Here is a 22,969-nt window from a genome sequence, read left to right as displayed (position 1 = left end):
GGTGTAAACTTGACGCCCTACAATGAATCACAACTTTTATTTATATATTAAAAAAAAAGGCGCTTCGTTTATTAATCTGTAACTATTTTTTCCTCTTTCCTATTAACTAACCTATTGACGCCGGTGACTATTGATTTGAGGATGAAAGAGGGGTGGGGGAGGAGGGAGGGAGAGAGAGAGAGAGAGACTTACTATAAATAACTCATCACCCCCTTTCAAAATTTCTTTTAATTTTTTTTGTTAAGTGTGTATTTAGTTTTTTTTTTCCCTTCTTTTTTCTCCTCCTCCTCCTCCTCCTCCTCCTCCTCCTCCTCTTCCTCTTCCTCTTCTCGTGTTGTCTACCTACTTCATGTCCTCCTCCTCATCCTCATCCTCCTCCTCTTCTTGCTCCTCCTCTTACCTGCAACTTTTTTTTTGAAGGACAAAGCTAACACAACCCCACCCCACCCTTCTCTCTCTCTCTCTCTCTCTCACTCTCTCTCTCTCTCTCTCTCTCTCTCTCTCTCTCTCTCTCTCTCTCTCTCTCTCTCTCTCTCTCTCTCTCTCTCTCTCTCTCTCTCTCTCTCTCTCTCTCTCTCTCTAACTCTCAACAAGGCTATCAAACTTTTTCGTGGCAACAAGGAAGGAGTTTCTGAGCCATTTCCTGGACACACACAAGCAAACCGACAATACGTGAGAGAGAGAGAGAGAGAGCAGAAAAAGCAAAGTATGAACAGCAGATTGAGGAAGAAAGTTAAAATAAGATAGAGAAGAATGAATATGAGACAGAAAAAAAGATAAATACAATAAAAATATGACAAATTTAAGGGAACAAAAACAAAACAAAACAAAACTAAACAAAAAAAACTTGAAGTAGGTCAAAAGGAAATAGATTTAACACTGAAGAGGGAAACTACGAATAGAACTAGGAGGAGGAGGAGGAGGAGGAGGAGGAGGAGGAGGAAACGAAGAAGCACTATACGAATCAATAGACAGAAGGATTGACGGCTAGACCGTTACCCTCTCCTTCTCTCTCTCTCTCTCTCTCTCTCTCTCTCTCTCTCTCTCTCTCTCTCTCTCTCTCTCTCTCTCTCTCTCTCTCTCTCTCTCTCTCTCTCTGTCATACGGATCATTCTCTCCCTCGTCAAAATATATTATAGTGACATTTTTGGGTCATGATTCCGTTTTCTTTTAAGGTCATTTTGCCTTTTTTTCTTTTTTTTTTGGTATTTTTTATATTAAAGTCACGAAGCGAGGATTATAGTGTTTATTTAAAGTATGTGTTTGTGTGTGAGTGTGTCTGTTTGTCTGTCTGTCTGTCTGTATTTATGTATGTATGTATGTATGTATGTATGTGTTTTTGACATTAAAGGAAGCAACTCAAGGCTCAAAAAAAAAAGAAAAAAAAAGTCCGAATAAAGAGTTCAGAGGAGTGGCCGAAAGAGAAGAGTATGTATGTATGTATGTATATGGGTATGTATGTATGTATGTATGTATGTGTGTTTGTATGTATATATTTAGTTTTTTTTTCTTCATTAATTGATAACTTAATGAAGCAACAGTTTAATGCATATATGAATGTTTTAGCGGACAACGAAAAAAGTAATACCTGAGAGAGAGAGAGAGAGAGAGAGAGTTTATGTATTTTATGAGATTATTTCCCTCACTTTTTTTCCTGGAATTTCTCACCTCGATTGCTCTCCTTTTAGTGTTGCTTTTATCTCTAATGCCCGTTAATGGTGTTTTTTTTCCTCTTATTATTTTATTTGTTTGTTTTCAGGGTGTTGTTTTTATTTATTTCCAGTTCGTTATCGAGATTACACTTTTATAATTTATTTTTCTGAGTTGGTCTTTTTATTCTTTTTTTTTTTCATTATTATATATTTTTCTATTTTTCTGAGAGTTGGTCTTTCTTTTTTCTTCTTTATTGTTTTTTTCTCTTCATTTATATAATTTTTTTTTTTTTTTTACTTTTAATGGAGCAAATATGGAGTTTTTGTCCCCTCTAATCACTATCTTTTTCGTTAATGAGTTTTTTTCTTCTTCTTTTAGTCAATGAGATTATTATTTGTTTTATTTTCTTGGTTTAAAGTTCCGTTTTTCTTTTCTTTCTTTTCATTTCGATATTTTTTTTTTACCTTTAATGGACCGAATACAGACTTATTTCCCCTCTTTAATGGCGCAGGCAAGTGTTTATAGTGGCGCCATCTATCACTACACCTCTGACGGTTTTGTTTACTTATTTTCGCTCTTATTTTCCATTTTACGCCTGAGAAAAAATATATATAAATGGCGAGGAATTCTGTGTAATAAAACTGTCTTGTCTATTATTACTTCATCTGTATTGGTTTTGCTGTCTTCTTTTTGCTTCTGTTCTCCATTCTACGCTTGAGAAAAAAAAAACGCAAATGACGAGGAATTCCGCGTAGTAAAACTGTCTTGTCTATTACTTCATCCGTATTAGTTTTGCTTTCTTCTTTTTGTTTATAGTGGCGCCATCTATCAGTTCACCTCTGACCATTTTGTTTACTTCTTTTCGCTCTTATTTTACGCGCGAGAAAAAAAAAATGTAAATGACGAGGAATTCCGTGTAGCAAAACGGTCTTGTCTATTACTTCATCTGTACTGGTTTTGCTTTTTTCTTTTCGTTTATTTTCCATTTGACGCTTGAGAAAACAAAAATATATAAATGACCAAGTGGAGTTCGGTGTATAGTAAAAGTGTGTTGAGTCAATTACTGCACCTCCATCGGTTCGGGTTAACAGGCTTTCCATATTATAAAACTCCCTCCCTGTCAAAATGTCTATCGGATCGGATTAGCGTTTTTTTTCGGACCATCAAACGCCGTCCTAAATTACCATGGCCGTTTTTACGTATACCCGTTCAGAGTGTTGGATTCTTTTATTTGATCTCCTCATGGGAATTTAGAGTGTCAGGAATTCTGGATCAGGAATTTGTGTTTTCTGACTTGTTTGCTGTGTTTGTTTATCTTTTTCTGTCCTTATTTACTGTTTTATTTTATTTTATTTATTTCTATTCAGGGGTGTTGGATTCTTTATATTTGATGTCCTCATGGGAATTTAGTGTTTCAGGAATTTTGGATCAGGAATTTGTGTTTTCTGACTTGTTTGCTGTATTTGTTTATCTTTTTCTGTCCTTATTTACTGTTTTATTTTGTTTATTTATTTCTATTCAGGGGTGTTGGATTCTTTATATTTGATGTCGTCATGGGAATTTAGTGTTTCAGGAATTTTGGATCAGGGAATTCGTGTTATCTGACTTGTTTACTGTATTTGTTTCTTTATTTTCTGTCCTTATTTACTATTTTATTTTGTTTATTTATTTCTATTCAGGAGTGTTGGATTTCTCTTTGATTTCGTACCCCCAAGAGAGTTTTTTCTTTATTTTCTATGTTTATCTCCTCATTTATTTTCTTATTCGGTTATTTCTTTCTTTTTTCTATCTTTTCATTTGCTATTTTTATATTTTTCTCATTTGTTTGTTTACTTTTTATTCATTTATTCATTTCCTATTTTCTGTCTATCTATTTACTTACCTCCTATTTTCTTCATTCATTTATTCGCTTTTTAATTATTTTTCCTATTTACCTTTTCCTGTATTTATCCATTCACTTCATTATTTACTCAGTCACCCCTTTATTTATTTATTTATACATATTTTCTGAACAACTACCATGTTTAGTAAGTCGAACATGGCACGTTTATACATATGCAAAGGAAGGCATTCAAATACTACACAAAAAACCCCACTAATGATTCACCGAAGACCCAAACACCTTTATTTTTTACCTGTACAGCGACTAATTAAAAAGAAACAGTGATACAGAAAACTGCAGTAATATAAAAAAAAGGGTTTCGCTCGGTATCATTCTTCCACCTCCCCTCAAAAATATGTATAGACAGAATACGATCCGATCCCCTTCGTAATCCTCCTACTGTTACTGTGGAAGCGGATTGAAGCCCTCATTTGTGGAGGCTTGGCGGTTTTGTTTGTTTGTTTGTTTGTGTGTGTGTGTATGTGTGTGTGTGTGTGTGTGTGTGTGTTGCTACGGCTGTTACTTATACTACTACTACTACTACTACTACTACTACTACTACTACTACTTCTACTTCTACTACTACTACTACTACTACTACTACTAAACTCCCTTATTACCTGTCTCTAAATTTAACTTTTGTTGGTAACTTTTCCAATACTACGAAAAAGCGTCTCTCTCCCTATCTGCCCTTTTTCTTCCATAATGAGGTTCGTTATATCGTAGACGGCATCAATATTGACTTCTTTATAAGCGCTCCTTCCGATATTACCAATTACTGTTTGGGAAAAAAAAGCGGTTGGCTGGGGATTATGTTGCGTCATTTCTGTGTGTGTGTGTGGTGTGTGTGTGTGTGTATATGTGTGTGTGTGTGTATGTGTGTGTGTGTGTGTGTGTGTGTGTGTGTGTGTGTGTCTGTTTTCTCTCTCTCTCTCTCTCTCTCTCTCTCTCTCTCTCTCTCTCTCTCTCTCTCTCTCTCTCTCTCTCTCTCTCTCTCTCTCTCTCTCTCTCTCTCTCTCTCTCTCTCTCTCTCTCTCTCTCTCTCTCTCTCTCATAAAAGATTCAGACACTCGCTGTTGTTCACAAAGTCTCGTCGAGTTGTTGTTCTGTTTCTCTTTAAAACTCGCTGACTGAGCCACTAAAATGTTATTGAGGTCACGGGAAATATATATTAACTTACTGCCACCGCCACCACGCCTACCACCATCACCACCATTACCACCACCATCACCACGACTACCACTATTAGGCCTACTACCTCTACTATTACTACAGGCACAAAACCTTTACCAAAATCATACAACAAGAGCAACAAGAATTTCCACTACTACTACTACTACTGCTACTACTACTACTACTACTACTACTACTACGTTATACTGAGGGTTATCAATGAATCAATCCAAAGTTTCCCAAGTATTTTTTTATTAATAATTATCTTCACACGTATCATAAATAGATCGCTAAACTATTAACATCGAGACGGTAAGCTTTCGGTCCAGTATATTTTTTTTACTATTATTATTATTTTTATTATTTTTATTTATATATTTTTTAGACATTAACAAAAATAGAACTCCAATGCTTATCTTACTATTACTATCATTATTATTATTAGTATTAGTCGTATCTTTATTAGTATTGTTGTTGTTGTTGTTGTTGTTGTTGTTGTTTGTGGTTGTGTTGGTCTTTTTGTGGTATGGTTTTGTGTATGTGTGTTTGTGTGTTTGCTTGCTTCTATTTTACTGTTGAGCTTATTTTGGTTGTTTACTTTTGTTTTTATTTTCATTAGTGTTTTAAGTTCTGTTTGTTCGGTATACTGTTGAGCTGTTGCAATGATGATGGTGATGATGATGATGATGATGATGATGATAGTGAGTGAGTGAGTGTGGTGAACCCGTCAGTGAGTTAGTCAATGAAGAGATGAACGAGTGAATGATTGGTTGAAAATATAGATGAATGAATCAATGAATAAAAGATGAAAGAATGAGAATGATATAAGGATGAAATATATGAATGATGAAGAATGACGAGTTAATAACAGATGATGAAAATGATGATGATGATAATGATAAAATATGAATGATGAAGAATACGTGAGTTAATAAATGATGAGGATGATGAGGATGATAATGGCGAAATATGAATGATGAAAAATATAGGTGTTAGTAAAAGATGATGAAAGAATTAGAATGATGAAATGATGAAGTAAGAGTGATGAAAATAATGATGATAATGATGATAATAATGACTATGAATTGCGTGTTATTTTGATCTTTGGTTTGTGTGAAGAATGAACTTGTCTGAGTCAGTGTAGCCAAACTGTTTGAATCTAAAGTTGTCAGTATCGATAAGTTGTTATTTTTCATCTGTTCTTGTAATATCATAATGACTGAAACCAATATTATGCTCTTGAAAAATAAAAAAATATATATAATGAAAATATTAACACCGAATATAAAAAATAAAAACGTGATCTTGATGTCAAAATAAACAAGAAAATCTACCACGTGAACACTTTTTTTTTTCATTATTCAACATCGAGTTCAAGAAAAAAAAATAAGAAGAAGAAAACTTTGAGACAACACCGATTATTTCACTTTATATTAACATCATTTTTTATAACACAGTATAGTAATATCTTGAGCCACGTTGAATATAAGCTTCTCAACATTTAACATAAACATCGACCGACCCATGTGTGTGTTACCTCTTTTAAACACAGATTAAGAGCAGCCAACCATGTCTTGTTTATAAGTGAAATCATATTGACGAGACCTTTTTTGCGTTGGGTTCCGCGGGTTTCTCTCCTCCTCGCTGCTCCGCCACATATCGTCCCAACATCTATCTCTTCCTCTCTCTTTTATATATAGAAAGGAAGGCAGCTCAGGGGCAGTAAACCAAAGACAACAAAAAAATAGTCCGTTTGATGCCGCTCCAGCAAGAGAAAAAGAGAGGGAGAAGTCAAAAGGGGAGTCAGTTTCGCGTGGAGTGGAAATTTATGAAGGGACTGACCGCCATCCATTTCTCTCAGTTTCTCCTTCCTTCCTTCTTCACACTCTCTTTCTCCGTCATTATCTTTTCTATCCACCCCTTCCTTCCTTCCCTAACTACGTCTTTTAACTATTCTTCCCTCTTTTCTTCCTTCCTTCTTTATCCACCCCTTCCTTCCTTCCCCAGCTACGTTTTTTAACTATTCTTCCCTCTTTTCTTCCTTCCTTCTTTATCCACCCTCTCCCATCCTCTCAGCTTCTCCTATTAACTATTCTTCCCTTCACGCAGTCATTACCTTCTCTATCCCCTCTCCCTTCCTTACCCATCTACACCTTTTAACCGTTCTCCCCTTTCTTCTTGTTCTTCTTCCTCCTTTCATACAATCATTACCTTCTCTATCCCCTCTCCCTTCCTTCCCCAGCTACACCTTTTAACTATTCTTCCCTTTCTTCCTTCCTTCACACACTCAGTCCTTCATTATCTCCTTCCTGCACTTCCTTCATCACTTTCCCTCTCGTTGAAAATAGAATCAGGTAACATAGGAGAGGAAGCGATAGGTGTTGGGAGTGTGTGGTAGAGTGGCTGGGAGGAAAAGGAAGAACCAATGAGACCCAACGCCGAAAGGGTCTCGTCACCTTGATTTCACTATAATTTTCATGGGCAGACTATGAACATTTGGAGAATCGGGTATCATTATTATTTTATTATTATTATTATTATACTGACATTCTAAACTTAACGATGATAATACTCTCTGACACGCAACACTTCCATTTTTTTTATAGATAGTGAATTAACTTTTTTTTTTCTTTTTGATAGTGAATAACAGGATTTCTTGAACACTCGTCACATGGATAATCCCACTTAACAATAGAACACTGATTTATTCACTTACGTATTCCATTTTGCATTTAGTTTCCTCTCTCTGATAACTCAATAGGCCTTGATCTTTAGGCCTACCGAGGTGGGTATAGGTTATCAATAGAATTCTCATCACTCCCTACGCCTCACCTGTCCAGTATTGATCAGTAACCCAACCTAACACTACCTGGCCACACCTGACTTCGCCTAAGGTTATAATAACATCACCTAACATCACCGGAGCTTACCCTATACCACCTAACACCATAACACACACACACACACACACACACACACACACACACACACACACACACACCTGCCTCACTCACATCTGTTGCTGGGAATGTCAGGTAAAACTCGACAGGTAAGGGAGATAGATAGGTAGATAGGGACAGAGAGAGAGAGAGAGGAGGGGGAGAGGGAGTAGAGGAGGGGGAAGAGGGGGGGGTACAGGTGTTTTCTCTCATTAGTCATTGACACCACCATCACCACCAACACCTGTGCACACACTTACAAACACACACACACACACACACACACACACACACACACTCTCACACACACACACACACACTCACACTCTCTGTCTCTCTCCCTCACTGAATAACACACGACACCTCCTTTCTCGGTTTCTTCCCCGTTAATGTGTCGAGCCCAGCGAGATGCAAGCTGGTCTTCGCTCGCAGAATCAATAGGTCGGTCCGTATTGAAGGCCTGCGTACATTTGGGGCGACCATTCCGTACGCATCGCTGAGTCTCCGGCGTATTGATAGCCCGCGATACCTGCTTGAGCTACCTGGGATTCCGACGGGGCAGGAGGTCGCTGTAGTTTGTCTGTTGGTGAGAGAAAGATGCGGGGTGAGATGGGGGATGCTGGGGGGGGGGGTAAAGGCGGGGTTGGGAGGGTGAGGGGGGCTGTGTGTGCGTGTGTGTGTGTGTGTGTGTGTGTGTGTGTGTGTGTGTGTGTGTGTGTGTCCTCTTTAAAATGATGTGGAGCTGCTTATGTTCGTCTCTCTCTCTCTCTCTCTCTCTCTCTCTCTCTCTCTCTCTCTCTCTCTCTCTCTCTCTCTCTCTCTCTCTCTCTCTCTCTCTCTCTCTCTCTCTCTCTCTCTCTCTCTCTCTCTCTCTCTCTCTCTCTCTCTCTCTCTCTCTCTCTCTCTCTCTCTCTCTTCCTCTCTCTCTCTCCTCCTCCTCTCTCCTTTCCTTCTCTCCTCCTCTCTTTCCCTCCCTCTCCCTCTTCACACCGTATTCCCTCCTCCTCCACATCCTCCTCCCACTTCTAACCTCTCTCTCATCACGTCATTTTTATCCACTTAATTCTTTTGCTCCAGATTCATCTTTATTTTTTGTTCCTTTCCCCTTTTTTTTTCTTTCTCTGTTTCTCTTTACCCTTTGATTTTTTTTTTTTGCGTCATGTCCTACTTCCTTCCTTCCTTCATTCTCTTCCCTCTTTCTCTTCTTCCTCCCCTTCTACGCATTGTATCTTTTCTATCTTGTTTTGCATTTTCCTCTTGAATTTTTTTTTGCGTCATGTCCTACTTACTTCCTTCCTTCATTCTCTTCCCTCTTTCTCTTCTTCCTTCCCTTCTACGTATATTATCTTTTCTACCTTGTTTTGCATTTTCCTTTTGAATTTTTATTTGCGTCATGTCCTACTTACTTCCTTCCTTCATTCTCTTCCCCTCTTTCTCTTCTTTCTTCCCTTCTACGCATAGTATCTTTTCTACCTTGTTTTGCATTTTCTTCATTCATATTCTTTTTCACGTCTTCCTCCTACATTCACACACACTCTCTATCTCTCTTCCTTATTCTGTTACTTTCTTCTCATTTTTTTTTCACTCCCTTTCTCTCTCTCTTTCTCTTCCTCACCATTCCTTCTTTCATTTACTCCCTCCTTTCTTCATCTTTTACTCTTCTTCACTTTCCTTTCCTTCCTTCCCACCTTCATTCATTTTGTCCTTCCTTCCTTCTGTCCTTTCATTCCTTCTTTACCTCCTCCTCCTCCTTATCTTCCTTCCCTTTTTCTCTCACTTCACTCCCTCCCTCTATCCCTCCTCCATCAACTCATTCCATCTCTCCGTTCATCCCCAATCTTTCCTTTCCTCCCTTCATACACTCTCTCCCTCTACCATTACCTCCTCTATTTCCATCCCCTCCCTTCCCTCTAGTCCTCCCTTTCTTCCTTCCTTCATTGACTCCTTCCATCACCACTACCTTTCCATCCTTCCCTTCCTTTCATTCCCCACTTCTCCCTTTCCTCCTCTCACACACACTCCCTCTATCATTCCCCCCTTCCTACCCTTCCAGCCTCTCCCCCTTCCATCCGCACACTTACCCAGTCTGCATGGGGCACACACGCTTATGCAGGGCCGGGGACATCTCCATGGGTAGGTTAGCCAGCACAAACAACTCGTAGAAGAGCTTGTCCACGTTATAATTGAGCTTGGCGGAGACGTCCATGTAGGCGCAGCAGCTTAGGGATGAGACGAACTGGTGGACCTCCTCTTGCGTCACGACCCTGAGGAAGAGGAAGAAAAGGAGGAGGATTAGGAGAGGGTCATAAGGGAGTGTGGGAAGGGGGAAAGGAGGAAAAGGATGCTGATTACGAGGGTGTGAGGCAGTAGTAATGGAGTAAAAGGCAACATGTAGAATTTGCAGATATATGAAAGGAGTTGGATAAGGAGTGTAGGGAGTAGATTAAATGTTCGTAAGAGAGTAAGAGGAGGAGGAGAAGGAGGATTAGAAAAAGGTCATGAGGCAGGGATGAACGCAGTAGAGGAGTGAAAGGAGGCATTTAAATATATAGAAAGGAGTTCAACAAGGAGGATAAGGAGCAGAAGAAGGGTTCGTAAGAGAGTATAAGGAAGATGCGGAGGAGGATTAAGATATAAGGAAGCAAGGGAAGTAGTGAAGAAGTGTAGGATAACTTGTAAATATAAAGAAAGGAGTTAACAAGGAGGATAAGGAGCAGAACAAGGATTCGTAAGAGAGTATAAGGAAGATGAGGAGGAGGATTAAGGTATAAGGAAGTAAGGGAAGGAGTGAAGAAGTGTAGGATAGCTTGTAAATATAAAGAAAGAAGCTAAATAATGAAGACAAGGAGCACAAGAAGGGTTCGTAAGAGAGTATAAGGAAGACGAGGAGGAGGATTAAGGTATAAGGAAGTAAGGGAAGGAGTGAAAGAGTGTAGAATAGCTTGTAAATATATAAAAAAAGGAGCTAAATAAGGAAGACAAGGAGTTGGAACAGGGTTAGTAAAGCAGTATAAGGAAGATGAGGAGGAGGATTAAGGTATAAGAAAGTAAGAGAAGGAGTGAAAGAGTGTAGAATAGCTTGTAAATATATAAAAAAAGGAGCTAAATAAAGAAGACAAGGAGTTGGAATAGGGTTAGTAAGGCAGTATAAGGAAGATCAGAAGAAGGGGGATTAGGGTACGCACAAGGGATTAAGTGGTAAAGAAGGAGGAGGAGAAGAAGGGAAAAGAGAGTGGTGAGGTAAGGCGGGAAAGGAAGAGTTGTAAAAGGAAAGAAAAAGAAAGCGAAAAGATAGAGATGAGTTGGAGAGGAGGCGTTGGGTAAGGAAGGGAGGATGAGAAAGACGAGAAGAGGAGGAGGAGGAGGAGGAGGAGGAGGAGGAGGAGGAGGAAGAGAAAATTGAAATGGATGAGAGGATAAACAACAGGAGGTTTGACAGGACTGGTGTAAGATTTATAACCGAGAGAGAGAGAGAGAGATCCATAGTTCAACGTTATTTTGTTTATTAAGTTACAAATAAATGGAATCGGTTAGTGTAAAGTGCAATACACACACACACACACACACACACACACACACACACACACACACACACACACACACACACAGGGGCATAAAAGTTTTGCCTAATTGAAAAAAAAGAGGAAAAAGGAACAAAAAATAAAAGAAAAAAAGAAAATACTTGTTTATGACATTTTTTTTTGGCGAGAGAGAGAGAGAGAGAGAGAGAGAGAGAGAGAGAGAGAGAGAGACATAGCAATAAAATAAAAAAAAAATAAAAGATGAAAAGAAAGAAAAAAAAAAAGGAAATGAAAAAACTGAAGAAAAAATCTGGAAAAAACATTAAAACATAACAATAAAAAATAAAAGATGAAAAAAATGAAAAATGAAATGAAAAAAAAGAAAAAGAAAGAAATGAAAAAAAAGAAAAAAACTAGTTAAAAAAAAAGATCAAACTTGAAAATTAATAACAGGAGTAGTGTTTTGAGCTAGTATACAGGCATATCACGGCTCTAGAACAGCCAACCTCGTAATGAGCCTATATGCTTTCTGTTGCCTGTCTTTCCATGTTTCCCCTTTTTTTCTTTTTCCTGTATTTGCTTTTCCTCCTTTCCTTCTTTCCCTTTCCCTTGCCTTTCTTCTTCCTTTCGTTTTTTCCCTCCTTTCCTTTCCTTCCCTCCCTCCCTTCCTTTTCCTTCTTGAGAGAGTACAGCGCCGCGCCACGAAGATACCATCACTGAGGACGAAGCCCTATGAAGAGCGACTCGAGCGACTCAACCTCTTCACGTTGGAAAAGGGACGCCTGCGGGGAGACATGATACAAGTCTTTAAGTATCTGAACAACCTCAGCAACGTTGATCACTCCAAACTCTTCACGCTACAAACCAACCTGAGAACAAGAAACAACGGAAAAACAATTCAAGCAAAGCGATGCAATACCGACATCGGCAGGAGTTATTTCTCGAATAGAGTTGTTCGCCACTGGAACAGCCTTCCTGCAGAAGTGGTTAGCGAAGAGACCATCAACTCCTTCAAGAAACGCATTGATCGCCACTTTGCTGCATCGGGAGTGAACTGAACGTTCCCAAGAGTAGATACACAAGTGCTTTAATCCTTCCCTGCAAGCCACTCCTATGGCAAACGGATTGATTGAATCACTGAACGCAGGCAGCCTAGTAATGAGCCAACAGGCTTTCTGCTGCCTGCTAGTCCATGTTTCCATGTTTCCTCCTCCCTCAGACACGCCAGCCACACCACCACCACAACTACCAAACATTTTTCATTATTTTCCGCCTTCCTTTCCTCCTTCTTTCCTTCTGTCACCTTCCTTCCTTCCCTCCTTCCTTTCCTTCTATATATGTGTCACTTTCTATCACTCCTTTCTTTCTTTCTGTCACTTTCATTCCCTCCTTCTTCTTTCCTTCCTTTTGTATATGTCACCTTTCCCTCCTTCTTTTCCTCCTTCTTCCCTTCTTTCCCTTCCTTTTCTACATGTCACTTCTTTTCCTCCTCTCCTTCTGTCACCTTCCTTTCCTCCTCCATTCTTTCCATCACTTTCTTTCCCTTCCTCTCTCGTACATATGTCACCTTTCCCTCCCTCTCACTATCCTTCTGTGACCTTCTTTCCCTCCTCTCCTTCCGTATATCCGTCTCGTCTCTCGCGACCTCATGCTGGGAGACTAAGCGCCCTAAGCGTCTTCCCGGGAGAGAGAAAGAGCAAGAGAGAGAGAGAGAGGGAGGGAGAGGACTAATAAGCGGAGGGAGAGAGGCTGCACATTTTTACGGTGCTCCACTAATTTGACGAGAAGGAATGACGGTCTGGCAGGGAGAGAGAGGGGCTGGAAGTGGTGATATTTGCCTTGCTTTTCTTTTTCCAGTTTTCTTTCTTTTCCTCTTCCGTTTTCTTGGTTTTCTTCTTCTTTTCTTCCGTTTCTTTCCTTCCTACTTTTCCTTCTTTCTCTCCCTTGCTTTACTTCCTCTGTTTCTTTGGTTTTCCTCTTCCTTTTTCTTGCTTTTCTTCTTCTTCCTTGCTTTTCTTTTCCTTTTCTTCTTTCCCTCCGTTTTCTTGCTTTTCTTCTTCCTCTCTCCTTCTTTCCTTCCCTTGCTTTCCTTCCTCTTTTTCTTTGCTTTCATTCCTTTCCATTTTCATTCATTTTTTCATATTTTTTATTTGTTTTTCTTTTTTCCTTTTTCAAGTTTTCATATTTTTCTTATGCATTTTTACATTTTCAGGATTTCCGTTCTTCAGAGTTTTCAATTTTTTTTCAGTTTTTTTCTCATTTTTTATCATTTATTTCTTTTCCTCGCTTTTCTACTTCCTTTTCTTCTTTCCCTCGCTTGCTTTCCTTCCTCATTTTCCTTTCCTTTCTTCTTCCTTTCCCTTGCCCTTCTTCTTCTTTTCCTTCTTTCCCTCCCTTCCTTTCCTTCCTCCCTCCCTTCCTTTTCATTCCGTTCCCTCCTTTTCATCTCCTTCTTCCACCTCGCAAAGTCATATTCCCGTAAACTTTCCTCATATACCCCTGGAAAGTAGAGGAGGTGAGTGGACGCTATATACAGCCCGTGAAAGTAGAAGATGAGGTCGACTGGAGCTCATTGGCACATCCTTCTTCGTCTTCGGGAAAGTGTCTTGAAGGTCGTATTTTTTTTATAGTGAGTGTTTATCGTTTTGCGTCTGATACATTATACACAAGGGACTTTTCCACCTGTCTCTCCGCGCTTTCCTCATCCCTACCTTTCCTCCCTCTCCTCTCCTCTCCTCTCCTCTTCCACGTGTTGTTATGGTGGAGAATGTTATACTGTGTGAGTGTTGTGATGTAGTAAGGGGCCTAAGAACGGTGTGAGGGTAATATATTAGTTAGTTAGTTACCGATGGACATGGAAGAGAAAAAATATATTACTTGTTTTATATAATTTATTCTGGTTTCTTCTCTTTGATTTCATTCTATTGTATTTTATTTTTATTTTATCACTATTTTTTTATTTAATTCATTGTATTTTCTTATCTTTTATTCTATTCTGTTCTATTTTATCGTTATTTTATCTCTCGTTTTATATAATTCATTCTATTTTCTTATTTTTTTCTATTCTGTTCTATTCTAACATTATTTTATCTCTCGTTTTATATAATTCATTCTATTTTCTTGTCTTTTCTTCCATTCTGTTCTATTCCATCATTATTCTGTTACTCATTTGATATAATTCATTCCATTTTCTTCTCTTTTTTATTCCATTCTTTTCCTTTCTATTGTAATATTATTCTCATCTTATTTATTTTCCCTTTGGAGTAACGTTTGGCTGTATATTTAATTTTTGCTATAGAGTTTCTTCCACTACTGAAAAAAAAAGCTTACTCAATTTTTACACTTGTTTCGATATTTCCTTTAAGACCTGAATGGTTCTTGTATGTAACCCGTATGGTGCAAGTTATATTATTATTATTATTATTATTATTATTATTATTATTATTATTATTATTATTATTATTATTATTATTATTATTATTATTATTATTATTATTATTATTATTATTATTATTATTATTATTATTTACAGCAAAGGAAGCAGATAAAGGGCCAAAACAGCAATAAAAAGCCCGTTAAGCACTACTATAAAAAAAATACATGCATCAGACACAAAAAACGATCATAAAACGGAAAAAGGAAGGGATTATGTAACCTGTTTACTTCGTGGTGTTATCATTTATCAGTAAAAATAAATCGTACCACCAGTGATAAGAGAGGAGAGGAGAGGAGAGGAGAGGAGAAGAGAGGAGAGCAAGGCAAGGCAGGGATGAGGAAAGCGTAGACTGAAAGGAAATGGATGAAATAAACGAAAAGAAAAGGAAATAAAAGGAGTAAAAGAAATGGAGTAAGAAAGAAGGAAGGAAAGGAAATAAATAAATTAATGTATGTATGTATGTATGTATATATGCATGTATTTATGTGTATGTGTTTAAAGGTTACCGGTTGACGCTTTAGCCTTGAAAGTTATCAGAATTCAAGGTAACACGCCCTCCTTATCTATATGTCTGCACCTGAAGCGATTAGAAACGTTTTGAAAGCTGATTTAATAGCGTACGTGGCGTCTGTATGCTTTTATGTTACGCGTAGAAGCATTAGACTCAAAACGAACACCCAAATGAATAAGAAATGCACCTCTTGATATTTCTGCCCCCGAAAAATGATAAATTGCAAGAAAAAACATAAAAAGAGAGTCGATTTAATAGCGTACGTGCCGTCTTTATGCTTTTATGTTACGTGTAGAAGCATTAGACTCAAAACGAACACCCAGATGAATAAGAAATGCATCCCTTGATATTTCTGCCCCCGAAAAATGATAAATTACAAGGAAAAATATAAAAAAGAGAGTTGATTTAAAAGCTTACGTGCCGTCTTTATGCTTTTATGTTACGTGTAGAAGCATTAGACTTAAAACGAACACCCAGATGAATAAGAAATGCATCCCTTGATATTTCTGCCCCCGAAAAATGATAAATTACAAGGAAAAATATAAAAAAGAGAGTTGATTTAAAAGCTTACGTGCCGATTTTATGCTTTTATGTTGCTCGTAGAAGCATTAGAATCAACACGAACCTCAAAATGAATAAGAAATGCATCCCTTGATATTTCTGCCCCCGAAAAATGATAAATTACAAGGAAAAACATAAAAAGAGAGTTGATTTAAAAGCTTACGTGCTGACAGAGTGGTTTAAATAGTTACTCATAGTTGCATTGGACTCAGAAATGGCTCAAGACTTACTTAAAAAAAAATATCTTAGTATATATTTTTGCATCTGTAAAATGGGACTGGATAAGGGAAGAGAGTTGAATTGATAACAAACATCCGCTTCAGTCATGCTATAAGTTAATCACAGATGGATTAAACTAAAAAGATTGATTAAAACTTAATAAAAATGCATCTTTGTTGATACATTTACACCTGATAAGGGATTGAATACGTAAAAGAGACTTGATTAATAATATACATTCGACTTAGTGATTTAGAAGTTACTGGCAGATGCAATAGATTAAAAACGGCTCAAAACTTACTTAAAAAATCATCTTTGTATTTAATTTTGCATCTGGTAAGGGATTGAATACGTAAAAGAGGGTTGATTTAATAACATACATTCGAATTAGTGATTTTTTAAGCTATTCATAAATGTATTAGGTTCAAAAAGTACTCAAAACTTGCTGAAAATTCATCTTTGTCGATATATTTGCGTCTGAAGAGTGACTGAACATGTAGAGAGTGTTGATTTAATAACATACATTCGACTAAATGATTTAAAGTTATTCGTAAATGCACTAGGCTCAAAAAGGGACTCAAAACTTGCCGGCAAAGTGCTTTTCAAATTCACCCTTAGATCCATTAGACTCGTAAATGGTCCAAAACTTACTAAAAAATCCATTATCGTCGTAATTTCCGCCCCAGAGAAGGGATTTAACAGGAAAGGAGGGACATAATGTAATAAGTACCTTGTTGACGTTGCGATTTGTCAAGTTACCTGTAAACATAATAGGCTTCAACATTATTAAACTTTCTCAAAACACGCCCCTAACATTTTCGACATATTTTGCACCAGAGGAAGAGTTTTAAAAGTAAGGATTATTATTTTCTCACACCCTTCCGGTTCTCACAACAACTGTTTCCCAAGGCCACAGGGGAGATCAGCCGGTTCCTCATGACTGTTTCTCACGTTCATGGTGCAGAAGAGGAGGGTATTAAGACACCTCTCCTCCCGAAAGAGAGAGAAAGAGAGAGAGAGAGAGGGAGAGTGGGAAAGAGAAAGAGAGGGAGAGGGAGAAATAAACACCAAAAAACAAACAAACAGATTAGGAAGAAGAAGAGGAGGAGAAAGAGGAGGCTGTAAAAGGAAGGAAGGAAGGAAGGAAGAAAGGTTGTTCGTCGTTTATGCAGGAGGAGGAGGAGGAGGAGGAGGAGGAGGAGGAGTGGAGAATGAAGAAGAAAAGAAAGAGGAGGAGGAAGAGGAGGAAGCGGCGGAGGCTGTAAAAGGAAGAAAGGAAGGAAGGAAGGAAGGAAGGATGTTCGTCGTTTATACAGGAGGAAGAGGAGGAGGAGGAGGAGTAGGAGGAGTGGAGAATGAAGAAGAAAAGAAAAAGGAGGGGGAAGAGGAAGAAGAGGAGGAAGAGGCGGAGGTTGTAAAAGGAAGAAAGGAAGGAAGGAAGGAAGGAGGAGAATGAGGAGTGGAGAATGAAGAAGAAAAGAAAGAGGAGGAAGAAGAGGAAGAAGAAGAGGAGAAGGGAGAGGAGGTCCAGTACAAAGAGGAGACTGTTGACCTATCTTCCGGCCACTCTCTGAACTCTTCTATGGGAGCAGCGAGTAGCGGGCTTTTTATTTCATTATATTTTCCTTTTTCTCTTGCCCTTGAGCTGTTTCCTTTGCTGTAAAAAAAAAAGAAGCCTTGTCAAACTATCACTAGGATCATAATATTTGTCCTCCTCCTCCTCTTCAACTTATCTTTCCTCCTTGTCCTTCTTCGTCTCCTCCTCCTCTATCTCCTTCTTATCTGTCCCTTCTAACTTCTACCCATGAAAGCACTTATAACCTCTACCCTCGTCTCCTCCTCCTCTATCTCCTTCTTATCTTTCCCTTCTATCTTCTACCCATGAAAGCACTAACAACCTCTACCCTCGTGTCCCCCTCCTCTATCTCCTTCTTACCTGTCCTTACTATCTTCTACCCATGGAAGCACTCACAACCTCTACGAAAGCCTCATTAAATATTGGTGTGTAAGCCCCGAATAGTTAGAGAATAAATGCCTAAGAAGGGAGTCGGTTTATTATGTAACCTTGTAGATTATTAGACGTATTTCGTATATATATGTATTCAAGATCTTATAGCAGAGGTTCTTTATCTATTAATTCACTTGTTTATTTATCAATTCGTTCAAAATTTTCTAATCCCATCCACGAAACATGCTTCATTATTAACCTAAACACCCGAGAGGAAACATTAGGTCCTCAGCAGCTATTCTACAAGTAAAAGAAGCAATCTAATAAGTTTCCTGAATTGAAACAGACAAACCATGCTCAAAGTTTCCAAGCCTCCAATGCCCCCCCCCTCGAAACGGGCTTCTTCGTCGACCTTTACAGCTGAGAGAAATTACTTAATCTCAGGTGTTGTTGCGTCACAGGTGGGTGCTAGGTAACGGCCCCCTACCTCCTCCCTTCGCCCTCCGTCCCCGCCAGCCTTCAACAGGTAACCCTAATTGCTCGGCGCACACCTTGCTGGGCCCATTCACGCCTCGCCTCACCTCTTACCTGGCGGGCGAGGATGAGATCAGAAACCACTGTACCGATTCTTATTGTTTGGTTGTTGTTTGTTCCGTGTTTGTTGATGTTGTTTGATAATTGTGTTGTGTTGAAATATATATCTTCCTTCTACGATGTATTAAAAGAAGTCATATTTGGATTACACAAGAAAATACCTCACTGTTGTTTGGTTGTTGTTTGTTTCGTGTTTGTTTATGTTGTTTGATAAGTGTGTTGTGTTGAAAAATATAGAAAATACCTCACTTTTTTTTTTTACAACAAAGGAGACAGCTCAAGGGCACAAAAAAAAAGGAAACAATAATAAAAAAGCCCGCTTCTCGCTGTTTGGTTGTTGTTTACGTATTGATAATGTTGTTTGATAATGTTGGTACTGAAAAAAAAAAATCTTCCTTCTGTTACATATTAAAAAAAAACATCATATTGGGATTACATCGGAAAATACCTCACTTATGTTTTGGGTTGATGTTCACGTATTTATTTTTTTATTTTTGTTGTTTGATAATTGTGTTGTGTTGAAACATGTATCCTCCTTCTACTATGTATTAAAAAAAAAAAGTCATATTTGGATTGAATTTAAAACCACCTCGCTGATTATTATTGTTTTCCTGTTGTTTGTTAATTGTTTGGTCGTTGTTTATCCATTGTTTGTTTGTTTGAATATTGTTTGGTTATATTGGGATTGAATTTAAAAGCACCTCACTGATTATATTGTTGTTTGCTTGTTTGAATATTTTTTGGTTATATTGGGATTGAATTTAAAACCACCTCACTGATTATATTGTTGTTTGCTTGTTTGAATATTTTTTGGTTATATTGGGACTGAATTAAAAACCACCTCACTGATTATATTGTTTTCCTGTTGTTTGTACATTGTTTGGCCGTTGTTTATCCATTGTTTGCTTGTTTGGATATTGTTTGGTTATATTGTCTGATAATGCGATTTATGAAGACGTTTTTTTTCACTTTTCCTTTACTTCTTTGTTTTGATAAATGAGAAAATGAATTTGAAATCGTGTGGCTTCTGGAATATCTGTTAATCTTTCCTTATATAAGCCTGTGAAGACGGTATAAGAAGTATTTTTATATTTTTTTTACTTTCCTTCACCTCCTTGTTTTAAGAAATGATTGAAAGAGTTAATTATCGTCAATCCTTTTTGAATGTCTATAATTCTTCCTTGTCTTTCTTCCTGCCAGAGCGTTAAGAAGGTATAATGAGCCTTTTTTAATTTTTTACTTTCCTCCTTTACTTCGTCCTGAGAAACGAATACATGAATTAAAATCGTAAATCCTTTTAAATGTCGATAAATCCTTCTTTCTTTCTTCGTGGCAGCGCGGGTGAAGTGGAAAGGATCGAGGTGTTTTTTATACATTCCCTAACTCTCCTCTTTTTCTTCTTCTAATATATCAATAAGTGAGAGAACAATCGTAAGTCCTTTCACATATCTATAAATCCTTCTTATTTTTCTCCGTGGCAGCGCGGGTGAAGTGGAGAGGATCGAGGCGACTCTTATACATTCCCTAACTCTCTTCTTTCTTCATCTAATATATCAATAAGTGACAGAACGATATATTTAATCGTAAGCCCTTTCAAACATCTATAAATCCTTCTTCTTTTTCTTCGTGGCTACGCGGGTGAAGGGGAGAGCATCGAGGCGTCTTCTATGCATTTCCTAACTCTCCTCTTCTTTCTTCTTCTAATAAATCAATATATAATCGTAAGCCCTTTCAAACATCTATAAATCCTTCTTCTTTTCCTTCCCGGCAGCGCGTGTGAAGTGGGGATGATCACGGTCTATTTTTGTTCCTTTTTTTACCTTCCTTCTCTTTCTTCGATGAATAAACGAGTGAATAAGAACTTTGACATATCTATAAATAATTCTCTTTCTGGCAGCGCGTGAGGAGCGGAGGGCTCGAGTCGCCTTCCCACGTTCGTCCCCGCACCTGACGCGCAATCCAGGTGAGCTTGAGTAGATTAGTCCGCTGAGCAGGTAGTCTCGTTATGAACCTTTCGCACCTGACGTTCTCTACTCCCCCCTAACCTCCTACTTGTTCTTTCTCGTGTTCTTGGTTTCTTTTTCTTTTTCTTTTTCTTGTCTGTTGCCCACCTGTGTTTCTCTACGTTTTCCTCACATCTATTTTCAACTGTCCCTCTTCTTCGTAACTCGTCTTTATTTCTTGTGTTTCTTCTTCTTCCCTTCTATCTCCTCCTCGTCTGTATTTCTCTTCCTTTATCTCTACTCTTTATTTCTATCTGTCCTCCTTCTCCTTATCTTTTCTTTTCTCTTCTATCTTTTCCTCACGTCTCTATCTTTACCTCTTTACCTCACGTCTCCTCATCCTCCTCAGTTTCATGTCTTTCCCTTTCTTTACTTCGACTCTTTATTTCGTGTTTTCCTTCTCTCTCATAACTCCCCTTTCCTCCTTGTCATCCTCCTCCTCCTCCTCCTCCTCCATCTCTTTCTTACCTGTCATTTTCAGCTTATCTTTCATCCTTGTTCCCCTCCTCCTCCTCCTCCTCCTCCTCCTACTCTATCTCTTTTTTACCTGCCATTTCCAGCTTATCTTTCATCCTTGTCCTTCTTCGTCTCCTCCTCTTCAATCTCTCTCTTACCTGTCCCATCTATCGGTCTTACTCAGCTCACTTTTTTTTTCTTACAGCATAAGAGACAGTTCAAGGGCGTAAAGATAAATATAAAAAAAAGCCCGCTACTTACTGCTCCTGAATAGAAGTCAAAGGAGTGGCCAAAAAGAGAGGTCAATTTCCTTCTATTCTCCTTCTCTACCTCTATCTTAACCCTTACACTGCCAAGCTGCCGTTCGTGCGCGCATTTCACACGCCACAAACTTTCCCGACCCTCCCGTCATCACCGCACCCTCTTTTCATCCACATATTTATATTCTGTGAAGTCCTGTACATGAGACTGTATTATATTTTGTAGTACAATACCTATAGTTAGGCATATGAATACAATTTACTTTATAACTTATGCATATATATATATATATATATATATATATATATATATATATATATATAGATATATATATATATATATATATATAAATATATATATATATATATATATATATATATATATATATATATATATATATATATATATATATATATATATATATATATCCTTCAACCTACTTTTATTTATTATGCTTTTCCTTCTGTATAATTTTCTAACGCGGCCATATGTCTCGTAGCAACTCAGCAACTCTCTTAACCTCCCTGTCTTTATTCATTAGGCTTCTGTAAATTTCTCTACCGCTGAAATAATTTTCTTAGGAAGTGGGTCAACTATATATATATATATATATATATATATATATATATATATATATATATATATATATATATATATATATATATATATATATATATATATATATATATATATATATATATATATATATATATATATATATATATATATATATATATATATATATATATATATATATATATATATATATATATATATATATATATATATATATATATATATATATATATATATATATATATATATATATATATATATATATATATATATATATATATATATATATATATATATATATATATATATATATAGATGCGCTATCCTTTTCCTTCGACCTCATTTTATTGAGTAGGCTTTATCTTCTGTAAATTTCTCTAGCGCTGCAATATTTTTCTTAGCAACTGATTAACTATATACAACCTCCTTTTATTTATTATACTATCTAAAACGCTATTCTCTTCTATCAACCTCCCTTTATTTATTAGGCTTCTTCGTTAAATTTGTCTACCGCTAAAATATTTTTTCTTAGCAACTGAATAAACTATATACAACCTACATTTATTTATTAGGCTTTTTTCTTGTACAAATTTCTCTAACGCTGTAATATTTTTCTTAGCAACTGATAAACTATCTAAACGCCCTCCTTTTCCTTCAACCTCCTTTTATTTATTTGGCTTCCTCTGTAAATTTCTCTACCTCACAAATATTTTTCCTAGCCACTCGACCAATTATATATATATATATATATATATATATATATATATATATATATATATATATATATATATATATATATATATATATATATATATATATATATATATATATATATATATATATATATATATATATATATATAGTTGATCCAGTTGCTAAGAAAAATATTTCAGCGGTAGAAAATTTACAGAACAAAAACCCTGATAAATAAAACGAGGTTGTATATAGTTCATCCAGTTGCTAAGAAAAATATTTCAGCGGTACAAAATTTACAGAACAAAAACCCTAATAAATAAAAGGAGGTTGTATATAGTTGATCCAGTTGCTAAGACAAATATTTCATAAATAAAGGGAGGTACATACTATTCCTGTATTTTTTCTTTTCTTTCCTTTTCGTCTTTGTTTTACTCGTGTTTTCCTCTTAAAAGACAGTTAAGAAAAAACATATCGGACGGTTTTGGTGTTGACGACGTTAATAATTCTTGGCCGGACTAAAGAAAAAAACAAAAATAAATC

At 37.0% G+C, this 22,969-nt stretch overlaps 1 protein-coding gene across 1 annotated transcript in view; it reads right to left on the bottom strand.

The window, feature by feature from the left end:
* Nucleotides 1-7,797: 7,797 nt before the first annotated feature.
* LOC126989996 (uncharacterized) overlaps nucleotides 7,798-22,969 on the bottom strand; it is a gene marked incomplete at its 5' end in the record, with an annotated part of 38,269 nt that continues 23,097 nt past the window's right edge. The window contains 2 exons of the mRNA XM_050848585.1: nucleotides 7,798-8,227; nucleotides 9,729-9,911. Coding sequence (XP_050704542.1) covers nucleotides 7,990-8,227; nucleotides 9,729-9,911 — 421 coding nt within the window. The remainder of the gene's footprint in view (nucleotides 8,228-9,728; nucleotides 9,912-22,969) is intronic.

This window comes from Eriocheir sinensis, unplaced genomic scaffold, assembly GCF_024679095.1.
Source record: "Eriocheir sinensis breed Jianghai 21 unplaced genomic scaffold, ASM2467909v1 Scaffold1401, whole genome shotgun sequence".
NCBI lineage: Eukaryota > Metazoa > Arthropoda > Malacostraca > Decapoda > Varunidae > Eriocheir > Eriocheir sinensis.
Note: the sequence above shows the minus strand (reverse complement) of the source record. Positions and strands in the feature narration are given on the sequence as shown.